Source organism: Dendropsophus ebraccatus, chromosome 3, assembly GCF_027789765.1.
Source record: "Dendropsophus ebraccatus isolate aDenEbr1 chromosome 3, aDenEbr1.pat, whole genome shotgun sequence".
In the NCBI taxonomy this organism is placed as follows: Eukaryota; Metazoa; Chordata; class Amphibia; order Anura; family Hylidae; genus Dendropsophus; species Dendropsophus ebraccatus.
In genome coordinates this window covers 184,339,600-184,359,364 of record NC_091456.1, presented here as the reverse complement: position 1 = coordinate 184,359,364, position 19,765 = coordinate 184,339,600, and the positions used below count along the sequence as shown (strand labels likewise).

At 46.9% G+C, this 19,765-nt stretch overlaps 1 protein-coding gene across 5 annotated transcripts in view; it reads right to left on the bottom strand.

The window, feature by feature from the left end:
• UNC13B (unc-13 homolog B) overlaps window positions 1–19,765 on the bottom strand; it is a 246,172-nt gene that overhangs the window by 14,789 nt on the left and 211,618 nt on the right. For all 5 annotated transcript variants that reach the window (XM_069963314.1, XM_069963313.1, XM_069963315.1 and 2 more), the window contains 9 exons: window positions 19,483–19,572; window positions 17,256–17,390; window positions 16,864–16,997; window positions 13,602–13,687; window positions 4,137–4,263; window positions 3,954–4,050; window positions 2,497–2,640; window positions 2,224–2,301; window positions 1,938–2,015 (listed from right to left, as the gene is read on the bottom strand). In XM_069963314.1, coding sequence (XP_069819415.1) covers window positions 1,938–2,015; window positions 2,224–2,301; window positions 2,497–2,640; window positions 3,954–4,050; window positions 4,137–4,263; window positions 13,602–13,687; window positions 16,864–16,997; window positions 17,256–17,390; window positions 19,483–19,572 — 969 coding nt within the window. The remainder of the gene's footprint in view (window positions 1–1,937; window positions 2,016–2,223; window positions 2,302–2,496; window positions 2,641–3,953; window positions 4,051–4,136; window positions 4,264–13,601; window positions 13,688–16,863; window positions 16,998–17,255; window positions 17,391–19,482; window positions 19,573–19,765) is intronic.

Genomic DNA, 19,765 nt, shown 5'->3' with positions numbered 1-19,765 from the left:
CCTGCCGGAGACATCACGGCCCCTCACATTAAAGGAGCGGAGGCTGAATATACAGCAATGCCTATCCATAATGGGAGAGGACCTGCTGGGAGCCCACATATAGCATACAGCCAGGTAATAGCCACACAGGGGCGCTAGAGTTAGACTTTCCTATCACAAACAGAAAAGATGCCTGCAGAGAAGACCCCTCTCACTGACCCTCACTACGCTTCTGTATGAATCTAAACTAGCTCTTCATGTACCTCTCCTAAATCGTCGCTCAGCACTGCCTCAATATTCAGCTTTCCTGCTCTGGACGACTCCTATCATGCACATTTCCTGCTCTGGATGACTCCTATCATGCACCCTTCCTGATCTGGACTAGTCCTATCATGCACCCTTCCTGCTCTGGACTAGTCCTATCATGCACCCTTCCTGCTCTGGACTACTCCTATCATGCACCCTTCCTGCTCTGGACGACTCCTATCATGCACCCTTCCTGCTCTGGACTACTCCTATCATGCACCCTTCCTGCTCTGGACTACTCCTATCATGCACCCTTCCTGCTCTGGACTAGTCCTATCATGCACCCTTCCTGCTCTGGACTAGTCCTATCATGCACCCTTCCTGCTCTGGACTAGTCCTATCATGCACCCTTCCTGCTCTGGACTAGTCCTATCATGCACCCTTCCTGCTCTGGACTAGTCCTATCATGCACCCTTCCTGCTCTGGACTAGTCCTATCATGCACCCTTCCTGCTCTGGACTAGTCCTATCATGCACCCTTCCTGCTCTGGACTAGTCCTATCATGCACCCTTCCTGCTCTGGACTAGTCCTATCATGCACCCTTCCTGCTCTGGACTAGTCCTATCATGCACCCTTCCTGCTCTGGACTACTCCTATCATGCACCCTTCCTGCTCTGGACTAGTCCTATCATGCACCCTTCCTGCTCTGGACTACTCCTATCATGCACCCTTCCTGCTCTGGACTAGTCCTATCATGCACCCTTCCTGCTCTGGACTACTCCTATCATGCACCCTTCCTGCTCTGGACTAGTCCTATCATGCACCCTTCCTGCTCTGGACGACTCCTATCATGCACCCTTCCTGCTATGAAGTATTTGCACTTTCCATCCAGTTTTGACCCATCTTTATTCTGCACCTCCTGCCCCATCCCCTCCCACAAAGAACGAATCCTTCTCCGCAGTGCTCCCATAATGCACCTATCCTTCTCTGAACCACGCCAACAACGCACCTATTCTTCTATAAACCACTCCCTAAAGCATCTATCCTTCTACAAACCACTCCCATAATGCACCTATTCTTCTATAAACCACTCCCTAAAGCATCTATCCTTCTACAAACCACTCCCATAATGCGCCTCTCCTTCTACAAACCACTCCCATAATAGACCTATCCTTTTACAAACCACTCCCATAATGCACCTATCCCTTCACCCCATCCCCCACCCCCATGCACTTCTCCTGTTCTGATCCTCTGCTCTCAATCTAATAAAAATAACACCTAATAGGGCACCAACACTAACTGGGGGGGCAACATGTACTATCTTCCATTTCTGATCCTCCTCCAGATCTGTGAAATTGAAAAATCTCATTAAAACCATGGGAGGTTAATAAACCGTACGGTGCAGGGAGATCAATCGTGCCCCGCAGGACCCCAGGAAGTAAGACGTAGCGGGGGATTAATAAGGCATTAATTGATGCTCCGGATAAGATTGATTGCTCGGAGCGGCGGACTCCATCCACGCTCAGCGGAGCGGAATCCAGTGGTGAATACTGCAGCTAAAAAGGATGTAAATTCTCTTTCTGATAGAAATCACACAGAGAAATTTCCCGAATCAGCAAGACACCCGGCATTCCTATGTGATACGCAGGATAAGAGGAGAAGCCCAGGGTCTGAGCTCGCTGAGACGCTGTGATAGGAAGATTACTAGTCACCTCTTTTCCTCCCATGGCTTCAAACATCTTCTCCAGCTGCACTCGGAGCTGCTGAACATTGTTCATGAGGATGCACGGCTGAAAAGACAACGGTCAATGTTACACAGTGAGCAGCTGAGAACAAAGGATCGGCCATGTTATTGGCCCTTTATGGAGCTGGTATGCCACTATAGTGCACATCTGGCTAACATCTATCAAACGTGTATGGCCAGCTTTATTCGTGCAGCTTTCCAGGGATAAAACTGGTCTATATCACAACTGACCACTAGAGGGCGCCAGCACTCACCAGCTTTTCCTTGAAGCAATAGGACTGGAAGGACTTGGAGAGGATGTCAGCGTATTGGAGCAGCACCTTGCTGATGGTCTACAGAGAGGAAGGACAAATCACACATGTGCAGTATAATATATCACTCTGGCCTTTATATGAGGACGTAATGAATTATATAAAGCTATTATAATAACACAAACATTAAAGGAGACTTCTGGGACAAATATTTGACCGGTGAAGGTTCAACAAACCCTCAGGACCCCAAACAATGGGCATGACAATGGGGCTCACCTTGCCGAATCTCCGCATATAGTGCGCCACGATGACCGGGTCAGGACACTCAAGCTTTTTGATGATCTCGAAGCTCTGGTTAAGTTGTGTGAATACGTCAACCACAGAACATGAAAACAGGGCGTGCTCTGATGTCTGCTGGAACTATAAAGGGAACAAGAGGGTACAGGGTTACTACATGTAATGTATACAACCTGTAATATACATATCACTATATACAGAGATGTATAACGTACACCAGCGGTACATGTATAATTATATACAGGAGATACCCAGGTTATACCAGCTGTACATGTATAATTATATACAGGAGATACCCAGGTTATACCAGCTGTACATATATAATTATATACAGGAAATACCCAGGTTATACCAGCTGTACATGTATAATTATATACAGTATATACCCAGGTTATACCAGCTGTACATATATAATTATATACAGGAAATTCCCAGGTTATACCAGCTGTACATGTATAATTATATACAGTATATACCCAGGTTATACCAGCTGTACATATATAATTATATACAGGAAATTCCCAGGTTATACCAGCTGTACATGTATAATTATATACAGGAGATACCCAGGTTATACCAGCTGTTCATATATCACTATATACAGGAGATACCCAGGTTATACCAGCTGTACATATATCATTATATACCCAGGCTATACCAGCTGTACATATATAATTATATACAGGATATTCCCAGGTTATACCAGCATGGTCCATATGACTATATACAGGATATACCAGCTGTACATATATAATTATATACAGGAGATACTAGGTTATACCAGCTGTACACGTATAATTATATACAGGAGATACCCAGGTTATACCAGCTGTACATGTATAATTATATACAGGAGATACCCAGGTTATACCAGCTCTACATATATCATTATATACAGTATATACCCAGGTATACCAGCTGTACATACATAATTATATATAGGAGATACTCAGGTTATACCAGCTGTACATGTATAATTATATACAGGAGATACCTGGGTTATACCAGCTGTACATATATATCATTATATACAGTATATACCCAGGTTATACCAGCCTGTACATATATAATTATATACAGGAAATACCCAGGTTATGCCAGCTTTACATATATCATTATATACAAACAACAGGTTGCTAGACGGCACTGTGTAGGCTCTGAGGCTCAGGTGGGTGCACAAACTCAGGTAGCCAGACCCAGGCTTCCAAATTTCCAAGTAGTCGAATGAGGCGGCACTCCGGTATAAGTGAAAAAAAGTGGTATTTATTCACCCATTAATAAGCGACGTTTCGATCTCTCCTTGAGATCTTTTTCAAGCATTATATACAGGAGATCCCCAGGTTATACCAGCTGTACATATATAATTATATACAGGAGACACCCAGGTTATACCGGTATGCTGGGATATAACCTCAGTGTACGGGTCTGTCTCTTACCCCGTCTTTCTTATCTCGCTCCAGGGCCCCGTGCAGGAACTCCAGGGACACCTCCTCGTTCTCATCCAGCCACTGCATGACAAACTGCTCGAACCACCTGCAGACAGACCCACAGTGTTATAAGCTATACCTGGTGGCAGGGACAGGGTATATAGAGTTATAATAGGAGGTGGGGGTACGTACGCTGGGTATTCGGGCACCTTATCCTTCATGGCCGGCAGGTCCTTCACATACTCATTGTACAGCCACTTCACCTTGAAGTGCAGGTTCATGTAGTCGGCGCTCTTACATAGTCTGTGCTTCTCGTGCTCTGCTCGGAGGTAAACACAAGGGGAGACAATGAATGGAGGAATACAATAAGTAGGCCAATGGCTCTGGACATTACACAGCCTGGAGAATACCCTCAGCAGCAACCGAGGCTTCTATCTGACTACAACGGAAGAGAACAGAAAAAAGATACAGCTTAAAGGGGTAGTTCACCCAAGAAAATGTCTTTAAAATCAACCAGAAAGTTATATAGATTTGTAATTTACATCTATTAAAAAAAAAAAAAAAAAAAATCTCCAGTCTTCCAGTACTTATCAGCTGCTGTATGTCCTGCAGGAAGTGGTGTATTCTTTCCAGTCTGGAGAGCAGGAGAGGTTTTCTATGGAGATTTGCTGCTGCTCTGGACATTTCCTGACATGGACAGAGGTGGCAGCAGAGAGCACTGTGTCAGACTGGTGAGAATACACCACTTCCTGCAGGACATACAGCAGCTGATAAGTACTAGAAGACTTGAGATTTTTTTTTTAATAGAGGTACATTACAAATCTCTGGCACCAGCTGATTTGAAAGAAAACTTTCTTTGGTGAACAACCCCTTTAATAACGATAATAAAATGTTATGCTACCACAGATGCATCCAGGCTCCATATACCCAAGCCTGCACCCCAACCAGGGGGAATAAACCCAAACTACTCTGCAGGAGATGGAGCAACGTCTGGATTGGTCTTTAGGTCTCATGATCCCATCCGAGGAGCGGTGTAGTGATTGATGTCAGTGTGTAATGTCTCCCTCACAGGACCATCATGGAGGCAGCACGGACATGAAAGAATAAGCCAACTCTTTGATCAGATCTGTTGGGATTGCTGTGATTCCTTTGTTATATATCACAGTATATGGGTATATTTCTATGGTAGGGGTGTTTGTATCTGTATACAGTATATAGGTGTACGGCTGTGTGCTCTGTGGTTCCTCCTAAAATTAAAGGGGTATTCCACTCAAACATAACTTTTGATATGTTGCTGCCCATGGTGAGCCTAACAATTCCTTCCATAATTGCTATTATCTATTCAGTCTCCTTTCCCCAGTTCTCAGCTGCTGCTTTATGCTGAAGACACAAAAATCTGTGTGTGAGCTTTTCTCTCTGTCTCCCCCTCCTCCCCCCTCCCTTCTGAGACAGCTGATGTAAACAAGTCTCTGCCAGCCTGTATCTGCAACATTGTAGCTTCTTTGTAATGCTGGGAGGGTTAAATTGCTGATGAGCTCTCTGTGATTATCCGTCCCAGCAATACATTATCTGTCTCAGAAGGGAGGGGGAAGGAGACGGAGGCAGAGAGAAAAGCTCACTCACAGATGTTTGTGTCTTCAGCAGAAAGCAGCAGCTGAGAACTGGGGGAAGGAGACTGAATAGATAATAACAAGTATGGAAGGAATTGTTAGTCTCACAATGGGCAGCAAACATATCAAAAGTTATGTTTCAGTGGAATATCCCTTTAAATGTGCTATGCTGGATTATCAGATTCCAGGAGAGGAACAACCTAATAATGCTGTATTGTGAGACGTGACAGGCTCTCGAGTCGCTTCATTATACGGAATGCCGCCTCTATGTGGCAAACCCCAGATGGGGGTCACGCATCCACCTCTGGCCCTGCCCTCAACACATTAACCTCCCATGAGCACATCTCGCCGCTCTCTGCTCATTACGGTTTCCAGGCGTTCATTAATACCTGCGCTGGGGGATAGCAGTACAAAGGTCACATGACCCACCTCTACGGCACAGGGCTCGGAGGTTTTCCTAATCCCTGTCTGACTTTCATAAATTGAATTTTAACTTTCTACTATACTTTGTACTTCAGTTCCTTGTAGTTTTTTAAATGTACTTATCATCTGCTGTATGTCCTGCAAGAAGTGGTGTATTCTCTCCAGTCTGACACAGTGCTTTCTGCTGCCACCTTTGTCCATTTCAGGAACTGTCCAGAGCAGGACAGGATTTCTATGGGGATTTGCTGCTGCTCTGGACAGTTCCTGACATGGACAGAGGTGGCAGCAGAGAGCACTGTGTCAGAGTGGAAAGAATACACCACTTCATGCAGGACATACAGCAGCTGATAAGTAATGGAAGACTGGAGATTTTTAAATACAAATAATGTACAAGTCTATATAATTACCCGAAGCGAGTTCATTTGAAAGAAAAAAAACATTCACCGGAGTTCTCCTTTTTAGAACATGTTCACACCTGCTGTGGATTTAGACTTTCATACTGAATTTAAAGGGATTATCCAGAATTAAAAAAAAAAAAAAAAACACAGCTGATTTCTTTTAAAAAGAGCAACACCCCTATCCTTAGGTTACACACGGTATTACATGTCTGTCTATTCAATGAGCTGCAATATCACACACAAACTGAAGACAGGGATGGCGCCATTTCCAGAAGAGAACAGCTACTTTTCTTTCCTAATTCTAGATAACCCTTTTAATTGGGAAAATCTCCAGCAAATCTGCATGTGTGATCATGCCCTTAAAGATGCTAAAAACCTGCGTGATACAAAGACGGAGCTCCCAGGGGGCGGCTATGCACAGGCTCCACTTTGATCCTCACGTCTCCTGTACAGGTAAGTGGCACAGAATATAAAACAGAGAAGAGCTGGGGCTAAAAGCAGCGGAGAATCTAAAGTGAATAGAGAATATAGGTCGGTCTTGCTCATAGCTCTAACCAGTGTGGGGAACAGGACCTATGGGATTTACTAGAGATTAGAATGATGAGATAGTCTGCAGACGTTATTTTATGGTGGTGTACTACAGAGCCCAGATACTCAGCACAGTGCACTGGATGCAGCCATCGTGTCTAGAGCCCTGCTGATGGATCATGCTGACCAGCTTCTGCCTATACTACTCCTTCAGATTATTGTCATTTAATGGGTACCCCCAATGACAGGCCTATGGCCAAAGAAGGAACTAACTGCAGAGCATTTATAGGACTGCAGGGTATCAAGGCATGCTGGGAGTTGTGGTCTTATAATATGCAAGTTGTAGACCATTTCCTTCCGATCATGCTACATCCTAAAGCCCAGCATGCACCCCTCCATCCCCATCCCTCCCTGTCCTGCATGATTGATGTACAGGGCTTGGCTTCTAGCACTGAGCCCTGTATGTAAATCCCTCAAGGCAGGGAAGGATGGAGTATGGAGTAGGTTTGCATGCTGCGGCTTAGTACAGCCTCCTTAATACTTGAATTGCATGATATAGGGCTCATAGGGTCCCTATAATATAAGAGATGGCGGCTCCAAGTACCTAGTGCTGAGTATAGGGCTGCAAGGCGTTACAGTCTCTCAGGTGGATCTATTGGGAGCAGGGGTGGAGGAGCTGATCTCTCCATAGCTACACACTCTACGATCTTACCACCAAAAAAATGATTCATTCGAATTCGAAAGACGGCCGGAGCTTGTGATAGAGGAGAGACAGACACCAGTCAATGACAGGAGGGTCCAGGGGTGTCCCCGGCTACGGAGGTCATAGCAGGGTGACATGTTGGATATAGAACTGTCCCTAACAACCAGTGTTCTATATAGAATTGTCCTAAGCAACCAGTGTTCTATATAGAACTGTCCCTAACAACCAGTGTTCTATATAGAATTGTCCTAAGCAACCAGTGTTCTATATAGAATTGTCTCTAGTAACCAGTGTTCTATATAGAATTGTCTCTAGTAACCAGTGTTCTATACAGAATTGTCCCAAGCAACCAGTGTTCTATATAGAATTGTCCCTAGCAATTAGTGTTCTATATAGAATTGTCCCTAGCAACTAGTATTCTATATAGAATTGTCCCTAGCAACTAGTATTCTATATAGAATTGTCCCTAGCAACTAGTATTCTATATAGAATTGTCCCTAGCAACTAGTGTTCTATATAGAATTGTCTCTAGTAACCAGTGTTCTATATAGAATTGTCTCTAGTAACCAGTGTTCTATATAGAATTGTCCCTAGCAACTAGTATTCTATATAGAATTGTCCCTAGCAACTAGTATTCTATATAGAATTGTCCCTAGCAACCAGTGTTCTATATAGAATTGTCTCTAGTAACCAGTGTTCTATATAGAATTGTCCCAAGCAACCAGTGTTCTATATAGAATAGTCCCTAAAAAACAGCATTGTATATAGATTTGTCCCTAGCAACCAGTGTTCTATATAGAATAGTCCCTAAAAAACAGCATTGTATATAGATTTGTCCCTAGCAACCAGTGTTCTATATAGAATAGTCCCTAAAAAACAGCATTGTATATAGATTTGTCCCTAGCAACCAGTGTTCTATATAGAATAGTCCCTAAAAAACAGCATTGTATATAGATTTGTCCCTAGCAACCAGTGTTCTATATAGAATAGTCCCTAAAAAACAGCATTGTATATAGATTCGTCCCTAGCAACCAGTGTTCTATATAGAATTGTCCCTAAAAAACTGTATTTTATATAGAATTGTCCCAGGCAACCAGTGTTCTATATAGAAATGTCCCTAAAAAACTGTGTTCTTTAGACAATTCTCCAGAACAACAAGTGTTCTATATAGAACACTGATTGTTAGGGACAATTCTATATAGAACACTGGTTGCTAGGGACAATTCTATATAGAACACTGGTTGCTAGGGACAATTCTATATAGAACACTGGTTGCTAGGGACGATTCTATATAGAACACTGGTTGTTAGTCCAGTTTCTAGAAATCCATTGCCTGTGTCAGCTGACAGACAGCCAAGAAGAAGAGAGGATACCGGGCGAGACCAGTCTCCACAGCTCCTACAAAACAACAACCTTGTCAGGTTACTATTCCCCAGCCTAGTTCTCACCTGCTGCTGTCAAACTACTACTCCAATCATGGGGGCATAATGAGAATTGTAGTTGTGCAACTGCTGCAGAGTCACAGGTTGGAAAGCATAAGCGTGTTCACCAATGCATACGCTTTATCATAACCCCATTTAGGAAGAATCAAGCAGTAAAAGTCCGGCTGAAGGACTACAGGTCACAGCAGAGCAAAAACGGCTCAGGTGAATACAGGTGACCACCACAGGACTGGAGCAGTGACCAGTACCATTGGAGGTCGCCATTGCTGGATATGATGAGATTTATTAGCGGACCAACCAGAAGATCCTGTACTGGGCCAGTCCAACCCAGATTCCCAATGAAATCCATAAAGTGCGGGGTCTTCACCTATACCAGATCACATGATCCATATGGGGATCTATAAGTAGGGCTATACACTGACAGAGGTTTTTATATGAATGATCAGGATACAGGAAAATTATACCTGTATAATCAACGGGTCACTACAGAAATCCTAGAATCTGATTGGTTGTATAGAACTGTAAGAACAGGGAGGACGTGAGCAGAATAGAACTAAAGGATGGGGGTACCGGAAGGGAAGGGGGTGATGTACATCTGAGGGTAACACGTGGGCACATTTACATATGTCTGGAACATCTCAATTGCCCCCGCTGTGGTTTTCCTGCAGCGTTGTTATACCCACTGACCCCATGTTATCCCCCACTTAAAGGGATGCAGGATGCCATGTATTCAGCTTCCCTCCATCCTGAGTGTCTCCAGATTGCCAGACATATGTGAACAAACCCTAACGGGAAAGTAGATAACGTTCCTGGCTGCACACAATACACATGCAGGAACGTTACTGCCGTCACACTACCCAGAGGCTGCAGACGGGCACACTTACCGCTCAGCCAGTGAAGAGAACTTATTTTATCCAAGACTTGAGGGTGAGGAAGAAGAGATGATAATATTACACACCACAACACGATCACCGACTACGACACAACTACAAATGGAGGCAAGGTATCAATGGCATGGGGGGCCTGCAAAGATTTCTGGGACAGCACTATGGGGAGGGGAGTGACATAAAGGGGCCCAGTATATAAGGGAGCACTATGGGGGGGCATAAAGGGGCCCAGTATATAAGGGAGCACTATGAGGAGGGGGGTGGCATGAAGGGGCCCAGTATATAAGGGAGCACTATGAGGAGGGGGGTGGCATAAAGGGGCCCAGTATATAAGGGAGCACTATGAGGAGGGGGGTGACATAATGGAGCCCAGTATATAAGGGAGCACTATGAGGAGGGGGGTGACATAATGGAGCCCAGTATATGAGGGAGCACTATGAGGAGGGGGGTGGCATAAAGGGGCCCAGTATATAAGGGAGCACTATGAGGAGGGGGGTGGCATGAAGGGGCCAGTATATAAGGGAGCACTATGAGGGAGGGGGTGGCATGAAGGGGCCCAGTATATAAGGGAGCACTATGAGGAGGGGGGGTGACATAATGGAGCCCAGTATATAAGGGAGCACTATGAGGAGGGGGGTGGCATGAAGGGGCCCAGTATATAAGGGAGCACTATGGGGAGGGGGGGTGACATAAAGGGTCCCAGTATTTAAGGGAGCACTATAGCACTATGAGGAGGGGGGGGGGGTGACATAAAGGGGCCCAGTATATAAGGGAGCACTATGAGGAGGGGGGATGACATAAAGGGGCCCAGTATATAAGGGAGCACTATGGGGAGGGGGGAGGGATTACATAAAAGGGCCCAGTATATAAGGGAGCACTATGAGGAGGGGGGTGGCATAAAGGGGCCCAGTATATAAGGGAGCACTAAGAGGAGGGGGGGGGGGGGTGACATAATGGAGCCCAGTATATGAGGGAGCACTATGAGGAGGGGGTGGCATAAAGGGGCCCAGTATATAAGGGAGCACTATGAGGAGGGGGGTGGCATGAAGGGGCCAGTATATAAGGGAGCACTATGAGGAGGGGGGTGGCATGAAGGGGCCCAGTATATAAGGGAGCACTATGAGGAGGGGGGGGGGGGTGACATAATGGAGCCCAGTATATAAGGGAGCACTATGAGGAGGGGGGGGGGGTGACATAATGGAGCCCAGTATATAAGGGAGCACTATGAGGAGGGGGGTGGCATAAAGGGGCCCAGTATATAAGGGAGCACTATAAACGGGGCGATGTGGAAGAGCAATTTTAGCTATGTCCCTATGCCCAGTGTATAAGGCAGAACTACGGGGGGGGGGGGGGGGGGTGACATATAGGGGCCCAACATCACTATAAAGCAGATACCTAGACAGAAATCCAGGGCACATAAAGCAGGACATATAAGCAATGCAGAATGCTAAACATGACGTCAATGAAGAAACAACCAGAATGGGCAGGAGGGTCGCCCCAGCAGAAGATGCAAAGCACTTCAGGGGCATGACACATTATACAGCACATTTTATTCTCATATGTGACCACTAGCTCCCTCTCCTAGGGACTTCTCATATCTTTCGCTGTTGCATAGAACTTCAGGCAACATCCACAGCATTATTTGTTCTCCTGGTGTTCTATGGTGTTACTTAGGACTGCAGATTAGCAGTGAGGAATGAGCGGCGTGACAAATTTAGCTCTGCTACATCTGCGTGCCACTTGCTATTCTGCCCTTGATCACCTATCCCGGAGTGGCAGACTCTGCGGTGTATAATGGGATGCCGATGCAGAGCTGAGACGCTACAGTCAGCGGAGATCATGAATTTCCCGTCTTTTCTGGGCAGCGGAAGGATGAAGCCGTTCGGAGTCGTGCCGCACTTAGATTTAATCAGACAATTACTGTACAATCCTCTGCCCCGCTTTGTGACCTCCGGCTGACTCATATGTAGGTCGTCGGGAAGGGAATGAGAATAAAAGAGAGGAGACAAGCCGTCAGCGGCAGACGAGTGGCCCCTGAAGCACGTCAGGGCTCCACAGGTCCCTACTCAGAAAAGCAGGAGAAACACGACAAAACACTGTATACTCGTCTTATTATTTTCTTCTTGACGAACATGGAGGCTGTTCATCTCATCCGCTCCACGATTCTGGAGCCAGCAGAGAAATACGAGACCTCACTCAGTTCTGCCCCATAGACCAATAAATGTGCCCATATGCCTTTATACCCCATACAGGAAGCAACACAGGTGCAAAAGCTGTCGGACAAACATTCATTGAGCCAACAGTTATCCATCCCAATGAATGCTGGGAGAGAGAGAAAGGTGCTGCCAGACTGCTCTGGTGACGGCTTATGCCCCAAGGGCAAAAGGATTGGGCATCTGTAATCCAACATGATCAATCTTTTTTTCCTTCGACACCATCTGTCAGGAATCCAGCACACGTTAGATGACTGGCTGTTCCCACTGAAAGGGTTTCTCCTAACATGTAAAGAGGCCATAGCTACAATTCTTGGTAAACTGATGCAAATGCAACTTTATGGTCCCACATGGACTGTGGCCTTACTTCACGGTTTCCTGTCCTATACTCTACCACTGCACAACTGAACCCACCAGGCCAACCCCCCGCAGGAAAGAAACAGACAGCACAAAGGGACCAGCACCAGGGACTCGTAACTACCACTGAGGCAGCCATAGCAGCTGCTACAGGGCCCACATCAGGGCGCTCCATGGCCAGCTCCTACAATACACTTGGCCCCCTGAGCCGCAATCATTCGCAGTACCAGGTGGCCGAGCGGGTCTCCTGGGTTCTGCAACTGATGAGTACTTGCAGTTATGACTAAATTGACGGTTTTGTGGTGAGTTGGGGGGGAAGCATGCTGCTATGACTTTTGCTTTGGGGCCCAGCCATTTCTAGTTATACCCCTGCCCAGTACTGAACAGTCAGGGATCCCCCATTATGTCTCAATCAAAAAGCTTTCTATCTACTCTTAATAGCTGTAGGCTCAAGTCCGATCATTCGGCATGCAGCCCTGAGGAGTCTTGGAAAACATGGATACAGCCTATGGCCTATAGTTGTATCCATGTTTTTCCAGACTCCCTAGGGCTGCATCCAGCTTCTTCAGCCACCGGTAATCAAATGCTGCACGACTGGACTGGAGCATGATGCAGTCGCACTCATCTCTCCTGTTGGCTGAATCGTCCCACAGTTATTCATCCAGGTTCCCCCCAATATACAAGCACGCTGGGCTCAGATGAGTGTGCATGTGTTCACAATGGGAAGAGGGGAGAAAGCTGCTGCCAGACAGTAACCTACTGACTTTAAATCTGATTCTTCTCTTCTTTGACATCATCTGTCAAGGTAGAGTTACTGAAACAGTAGTAGTTGCTTGGAACAAACTTCCAGCAGATGTGGTAGGTAAATCCTAAATTAATATAAAACTGCCTGGAAAAAACATATATCTATCCTAAGATAATAAAGGAAATAATATAAGGATATACTAGATGGACCAGGGGGAACTTTTTCTACTCACAATCTTCTATGTTAGGAGACCCCCATACACATTAGACAGTGGGCCAGTCCTGCCACAATTGGCAGTGAGTAAAAAAATAAATCGTATACCAGGATGCCAGTGTCTCGGTCTGGTCTTACCTTCCATGGCGTACTTCATGTCCTGGGAGAAGAGATTCCACATCACCTCTGCGCTCACCTTGCCCACACTCAGCTCCTGAGGAAATCTTCAGGAAAGTAAGAGGAGAGAAGAGTTAACTCTCAGCCTTGAGACCACACAAGGTTGTCGACGAACAGCGACCTCGCACAATCGCCCCGTACACATGCCGTACACTCGCTTTGGTTGAGCTAGCGTGTGTTATCTATGGAGGAGAGGAGAGAAAGCTGCTGCTACAAGAGGAGCGGGCAACAGAAATCTATCATGTCCAATCCTTATCCCCACAGACATCTGCTGTTGGGGGGAAGCTGAGAAGCCCCATACACACCGGATGGTGGGCCAGCGGAGCGGAGCCAACATGCATCTAATGTGTAGTGGGTGGCAACATTTAGGGCAACTAGTGGGAGGTGGGAATTTCGTGACCCCCCCCATATAGTCATTATGATGGGCAGTTAGCTTACAATCAATGGTGGGAGATACTTTGCTTCATTAAGGCTGGGTTCACACCGCAGGGTTTTGCAATCCGTTTATTCATCCGATTTTTACAAAAAAAACGGATGAAAAACAAATGGGAAAAACGGATGCATGTGTGTTCATCCGTTTTGTTCCATTTTGCTATTGAATTTCATTATTAAAAAAAACGAATCAAAATGAATCCTTTTTTTAACGTACACAAAAACGTAGTCGACCTCATTTCGGATCCGTTTTTTTTTAAATAATGGAATTTAATGGAAAAACGGATCAAAACGGATCAAAACACATGCATCCACTTTTTTATCAGTTTTATGCAAAAAAAGGAAAACCTTAAAAAAAAACAGATGCATTTGTGTGCGTCCGTTTTGACACGTTTTTCCCACTATTAAGAAAAAACAGATCAAAAAACGGATCAAGGCGCATGTGCTTTTTTTTAGCGTACACAAAAACATAGTAGACCACATTGTTGTGTGCGCTAAAAAAAAACGGATGTGTTTTGATCTGTTTTTTTTTTTTTTGGTTTTTTTTTACAATGGAAGTCAATAGTAAAACTGATCAAAACAGATGCACACAAATGCCTCAGTTTTTTCATCCGTTTTTTGCATAAAACGGATGAAAAAAAAAAATGGGTTGCAAAAGCGCAATGTGAACCCAGCCTTTAAAACTAAAGATGAGCGAAACCGAATGCTTTGCCCTAAGGAGTCCTAAAAAACATGGACACAACCTATGGCCTATGGCTGTATCCATGTTTTCCAGGCAGCCTTAGGGCCCTATTCCACCGGACGATTATCGCTCAGATTATCGTTAAATCGTTCGAATCCAAATGATAATCGTTTGTTTGAATAGCAGTTAACGACTAACGACCGAATGAGAAATCGTTGATTGTTTAATAAGACCTGGACCTATTTTAATCGTTGATCGAAGAAGTCGTTCTCTCGTTCGCAGTAGTGACGAACGCAATAGCGACGACAAGACGACCGTAAGAACGATCATAAGTAACGATTATCTTTCCATGTAAATGGGTGAACGATTTCAGATCTTTCGTAATAGCAGTCGTTTGGATCGTTTATCGTTAACGATTATGCGAGCGATAATTGTCCAGTGGAATAGGGCCCTTAGCTCATACCGATTATCACTGGTAATGAAATGCAAAGCATCCAGATTTGGACGGACCTGAGCATGCTCTATTTAATACAATGGAAAGGCCATAGGGAAACGGCCCCAGATAACAGATGTGCCAACCGTATACTAAATACTCACCCATCCCTGTAATAGAAGTAAAGCTGGTAAGAGAGGAAGCATGCAACAGGCTCTATACTGCATGCACTGCCCGCTCTGTACCCACTACTACCCATAAACTAAGACCGGGGTATAACAAGTCATCCATTCTACCAATTCTTCTGTAAGTAGCCGAGGAAGAATATTCCAGACCATCTTTGTTAGGTGATACTGGGGGGTAAAGGCAGTGTTGTGTATTTCTCTCATATGAATAAGGTGCGGGTGATATACATGGCTGCCCGGTAAACACTCCAAATCCCTTTGCTAGACGCCAGTCATCATGTAATGTAAGCGGCGGGGGAATCAGTCATATTTATTACCGGCATGCACCAAGTTACATTGAGCATGGAAGAAAATGAACTCGAATCGAGGTGTACTTGATAGCTTAAAGGGGTTGTTCTCCAATTTTCTTTTTTTTTTTTTATTAAATCAACTGGTGTCAAAAAGTGCCAGAGATTTTTAATTTACTCTTATTAAAAAAATCTCACATCTTCCAGTACTTATCAGCTGCTGTATGTCCTGCAGGAAGTGGTGTATTTTCTCCAGTGTGACACAGTGCTGGTCAGAGCAGCAGCAAATCCCTATAGAAAACCTCCCCTGCTCTAGACAGTTCCTGACATGGACAGAGGTGTTAGAAACTACTAGATAACTGTTATTTATTTCTATTAAAAATCTCAAGTCTTCAAGTACTTATCAGCTGCTGTATGTCCTAAAGAAAATAGTGAATTTTTTCCAGTCTGGAAAGCAGGAGAGATTTATCTACAGAGTTTTGCTTCTGCTCTGGACAGTTCCTGACATGGACAGAGGTGGCAGCAGAGAGCGCTGTGTCAGACTGCAAAGAATACACCACTTCTTGCAGGACATACAGCAGCTAATAAGTCTGGTAGAAAATTTGTAAATTACAAATCTATATAACTTTCTGGCACCAGTTGTTTTGAAAGAACTTTTTTTGGTGAACTACTCCTTTAAAAGCTGTACAGAGTATTTCGGGAGTGGAATGAGTTCATCTAATTAGAGGTCAAAGATAAAAGGAGACTAACAGGGTGTTTCAGGAAAGAAATAGGGAGTGAGAGATAATGGTGTGTGTGACCAGGGCAGTCCCTATGTGACGAGAGGAATGGAGAGCAGCGCAGAGTATTTCAGGAGCGGCGTCAAATAGTGGTAGCCGTATTTAATCCAGTGATGCTGCTTCCAATGCCAGGAACAGGGTTTATATCACAAGCTGCACCTTATACACCGCTCTGTCCTGGGTGAAGAGCATGCAACTATGGCAGTCAGGTGGCAGGCATATATATAGGATCAGCGCACTCCCTCACTCACCCCATGTCAGGAAGCTAGCTGGCACCTCGGCCGACGTCACTTATACAACAAGAGACAGAGCAGACAGGGAGACAGACTGACAGGAGATGACATCTCTACAAAGCACAGAAGGATTAGAGAGAGAACAGTAAGCAGACGCACAGCAGCGGGACAGCTGGAGGCCGGGGGGCTTACTGGTTAAGGACAGGGGTGTAGGCGTTCTTATCCTCCTCAATGATCGACACGATCAGTGTGATCAGCTTGGGCCAGAAGTCCAGATTCTTTATGCAAGGTCCTTGTTCCTCCGGAGGTAAATCCTGCTTTTTGTTCTGGGGAAAAGGACAAATTATTTAAAGGGACTAATGCCTATTTTACCCCGTGGGGGCACTGCAGCCAGGTTTATCCACAGATTACAGCCAATCACAGGAGGTCCCTGTGATTGGCTGTAATCAGGGGGAACATAGTAAATCAGTTATTTGGCAAAGGATCCTTCCAAAAGATAGTGATTGTGGAGAAGCCCACTATCAGTATCTATCCCACTGGTCAGGTATGGTCAGGTCATGTTTGGAAATCTCGGTCATACTCACCGGATCGGTCTGGTACTCGCGGCTGTACAGTTCGTGGCAGTTGTTGAATATGTACTCGTAGGTGGAGTTCAGGCAGGCCTTCACACAGTCTCTGACTACCTGGCTGGCACGAGGGGGGCTCTGCAGCTCTTGGACCTGTCAGAACAGCATAAGGTTATTATTATGGAAGTAGCTGGTACTCTGTGACTGGTAGTAAATGGTGGGGCACACTGGTGGCAGGCACAGCCGTCACTCCCCATGATCTTTAGTTCGGTTTCCTATAAACTCCCGCTGCGGCGGTGGCGGCACAGACCGGCTTGACTTGCAGTCTTATAATTCCACTAATCTGTTATCTTCATTACTCCAGAGCCAGAGCCTGTTATTCCGGTAAATAAAGGCAGGAGAGGGACGCGCGGTGCCAGTCCTGCATGCCAGCTTTGAGCGAAATGCTGGGTGACAGATCCAGTGTTGTCAGACAGATGCAAGCTGATTCCTGCTCCCTCGCTGTTCTGCTTGTCACATCCTCCTTAGTGTCCTGAACTGACAAGCCTGATCATGTATAGCCACGCTGCCCACTAATCAGCTATGGAGGGCAAGCACTGGGCAGGGGGGTGAGGGGAAGCACTGGGCACGGGGCTGAGGGGAAGCACCGGGCAGGGGGGTGAGGGGAAGCACCGGGCAGAGGAGAGGGCGAGGGGAAGCACCGGGCAGAGGAGGGGGTGAGGGGAAGCACCGGGCGGGGGCGCAAGGGGAAGCACCGGGAAGGGGGGCGAGGGGAAGCACTGGGCAGGGGGGTGAGGAGAAGCACCGGGCAGAGGAGGGGGTGAGGGGAAGCACCACTCGGGGGCGCAAGGGGAAGCACCGGGCAGGGGGGTGAGGAGAAGCACCGGGCAGAGGAGGGGGTGAGGGGAAGCACCGGGCGGGGGCGCAAGGGGAAGCACCGGGCAGGGGGGTGAGGAGAAGCACCGGGCAGAGGAGGGGGTGAGGGGAAGCACCGGGCGGGGGCGCAAGGGGAAGCACCGGGAAGGGGGGCGAGGGGAAGCACTGGGCATGGGGGTGAGGAGAAGCACCGGGCAGAGGAGAGGGTGAGGGGAAGCACCGGGCAGAGGAGGGGGTGAGGGGAAGCACCGGGCAGGGGCGCAAGGGGAAGCACCGGGAAGGGGGGCGAGGGGAAGCACTGGGAAGGGGGGTCAGAGGAAGCCCCGGGCAGAGGAGAGTGAGGGAAAGCACCGGGCATAGGAGAGTGAGGGAAAGCACCGGGCATAGGAGAGTGAGGGAAAGCACCGGGCATAGGAGAGTGAGGGAAAGCACCGGGCAGTGGAGAGTGAGGGAAAGCACGGGGCAGAGGAGAGTGAGGGAAAGCACAGGGCAGAGGAGAGTGAGGGAAAGCACCGGGCAGAGGAGAGTGAGGGAAAGCACGGGGCAAAGGAGAGTGAGGGAAAGCACTGGGCAGAGGAGAGTGAGGGAAAGCATCGGGCAGAGGAGAGTGAGGGAAAGCACGGGGCAAAGGAGAGTGAGGGAAAGCACTGGGCAGAGGAGGGTGAGGGAAAGCACCGGGCAGAGAAGGGGGTGAGGGAAAGCACTGGGCAGAGGAGAGTGAGTGAAAGCACCGGGCAGAGGAGAGTGAGGAAAAGCACTGGGCAGAGGAGAGTGAGGGAAAGCACCGGGCAGAGAAGGGGGTGAGGGAAAGCACCGGGCAGAGGAGGGTAAGTGAAAGTACCGGGCAGAGAAGGGGGTGAGGGAAAGCACCGTGCAGAGAAGGGGGTGAGGGAAAGCACCGGGCAGAGGAGAGTGAGGAAAAGCACCGGGCAGAGGAAAGTGAGGGAAAGCACCGGGCAGAGGAGAGTGAGGGAAAGCACCGGGCAGAGGAGAGTGAGGGAAAGCACCGGGCAGAGGAGAGTGAGGGAAAGCACCGGGCAGTGGAGAGTGAGGAAAAGCACCAGGCAGTGGAGAGTGAGGGAAAGCACCGGGCAGAGGAGGGTGAGGGAAAGCACCGAGCTATTACTGTTAAAGTCTCCACGACTAATAGCAGGCCATCAGGATAGACCACCAATATGACATCAGTAGGATAGACCACCAGTATGAGATCAGCAGAATAGGCCACCAATACGAGATCAGCAGGATAGACCACCAGTATGAGATCAGCAGTATAGACCACCAGTATGAGATCAGCAGGGCTCGGGCTCCCACCACACAATGCCACCAGTACTGCTGGATTCCCTCATATGGTGCGGCAGCCATCACTCACCTTCATGCGGAAGAATGTGATACTGGTGAGCAGGTCCACCGTAGACTTCAGATCCTGCAGTCGGTCCGGGCTGCTGGCCGGGAAGTTATTCTACAGGGAAATGAGAAAAGATTAGTGATCACATCCCCATCACAGTGCCAGGGTCATCACAAGACAAGAGCCGGGGACTACCAGGAGTGTACCAGAGGCATAAGGTTATGTTTTTTGTTTTTTTTTGCATGCCGGTATTTAGGAAAAAACAGGAGACTACATCAAGGTTATTGAGCTCAAAGGGGGCTGTATG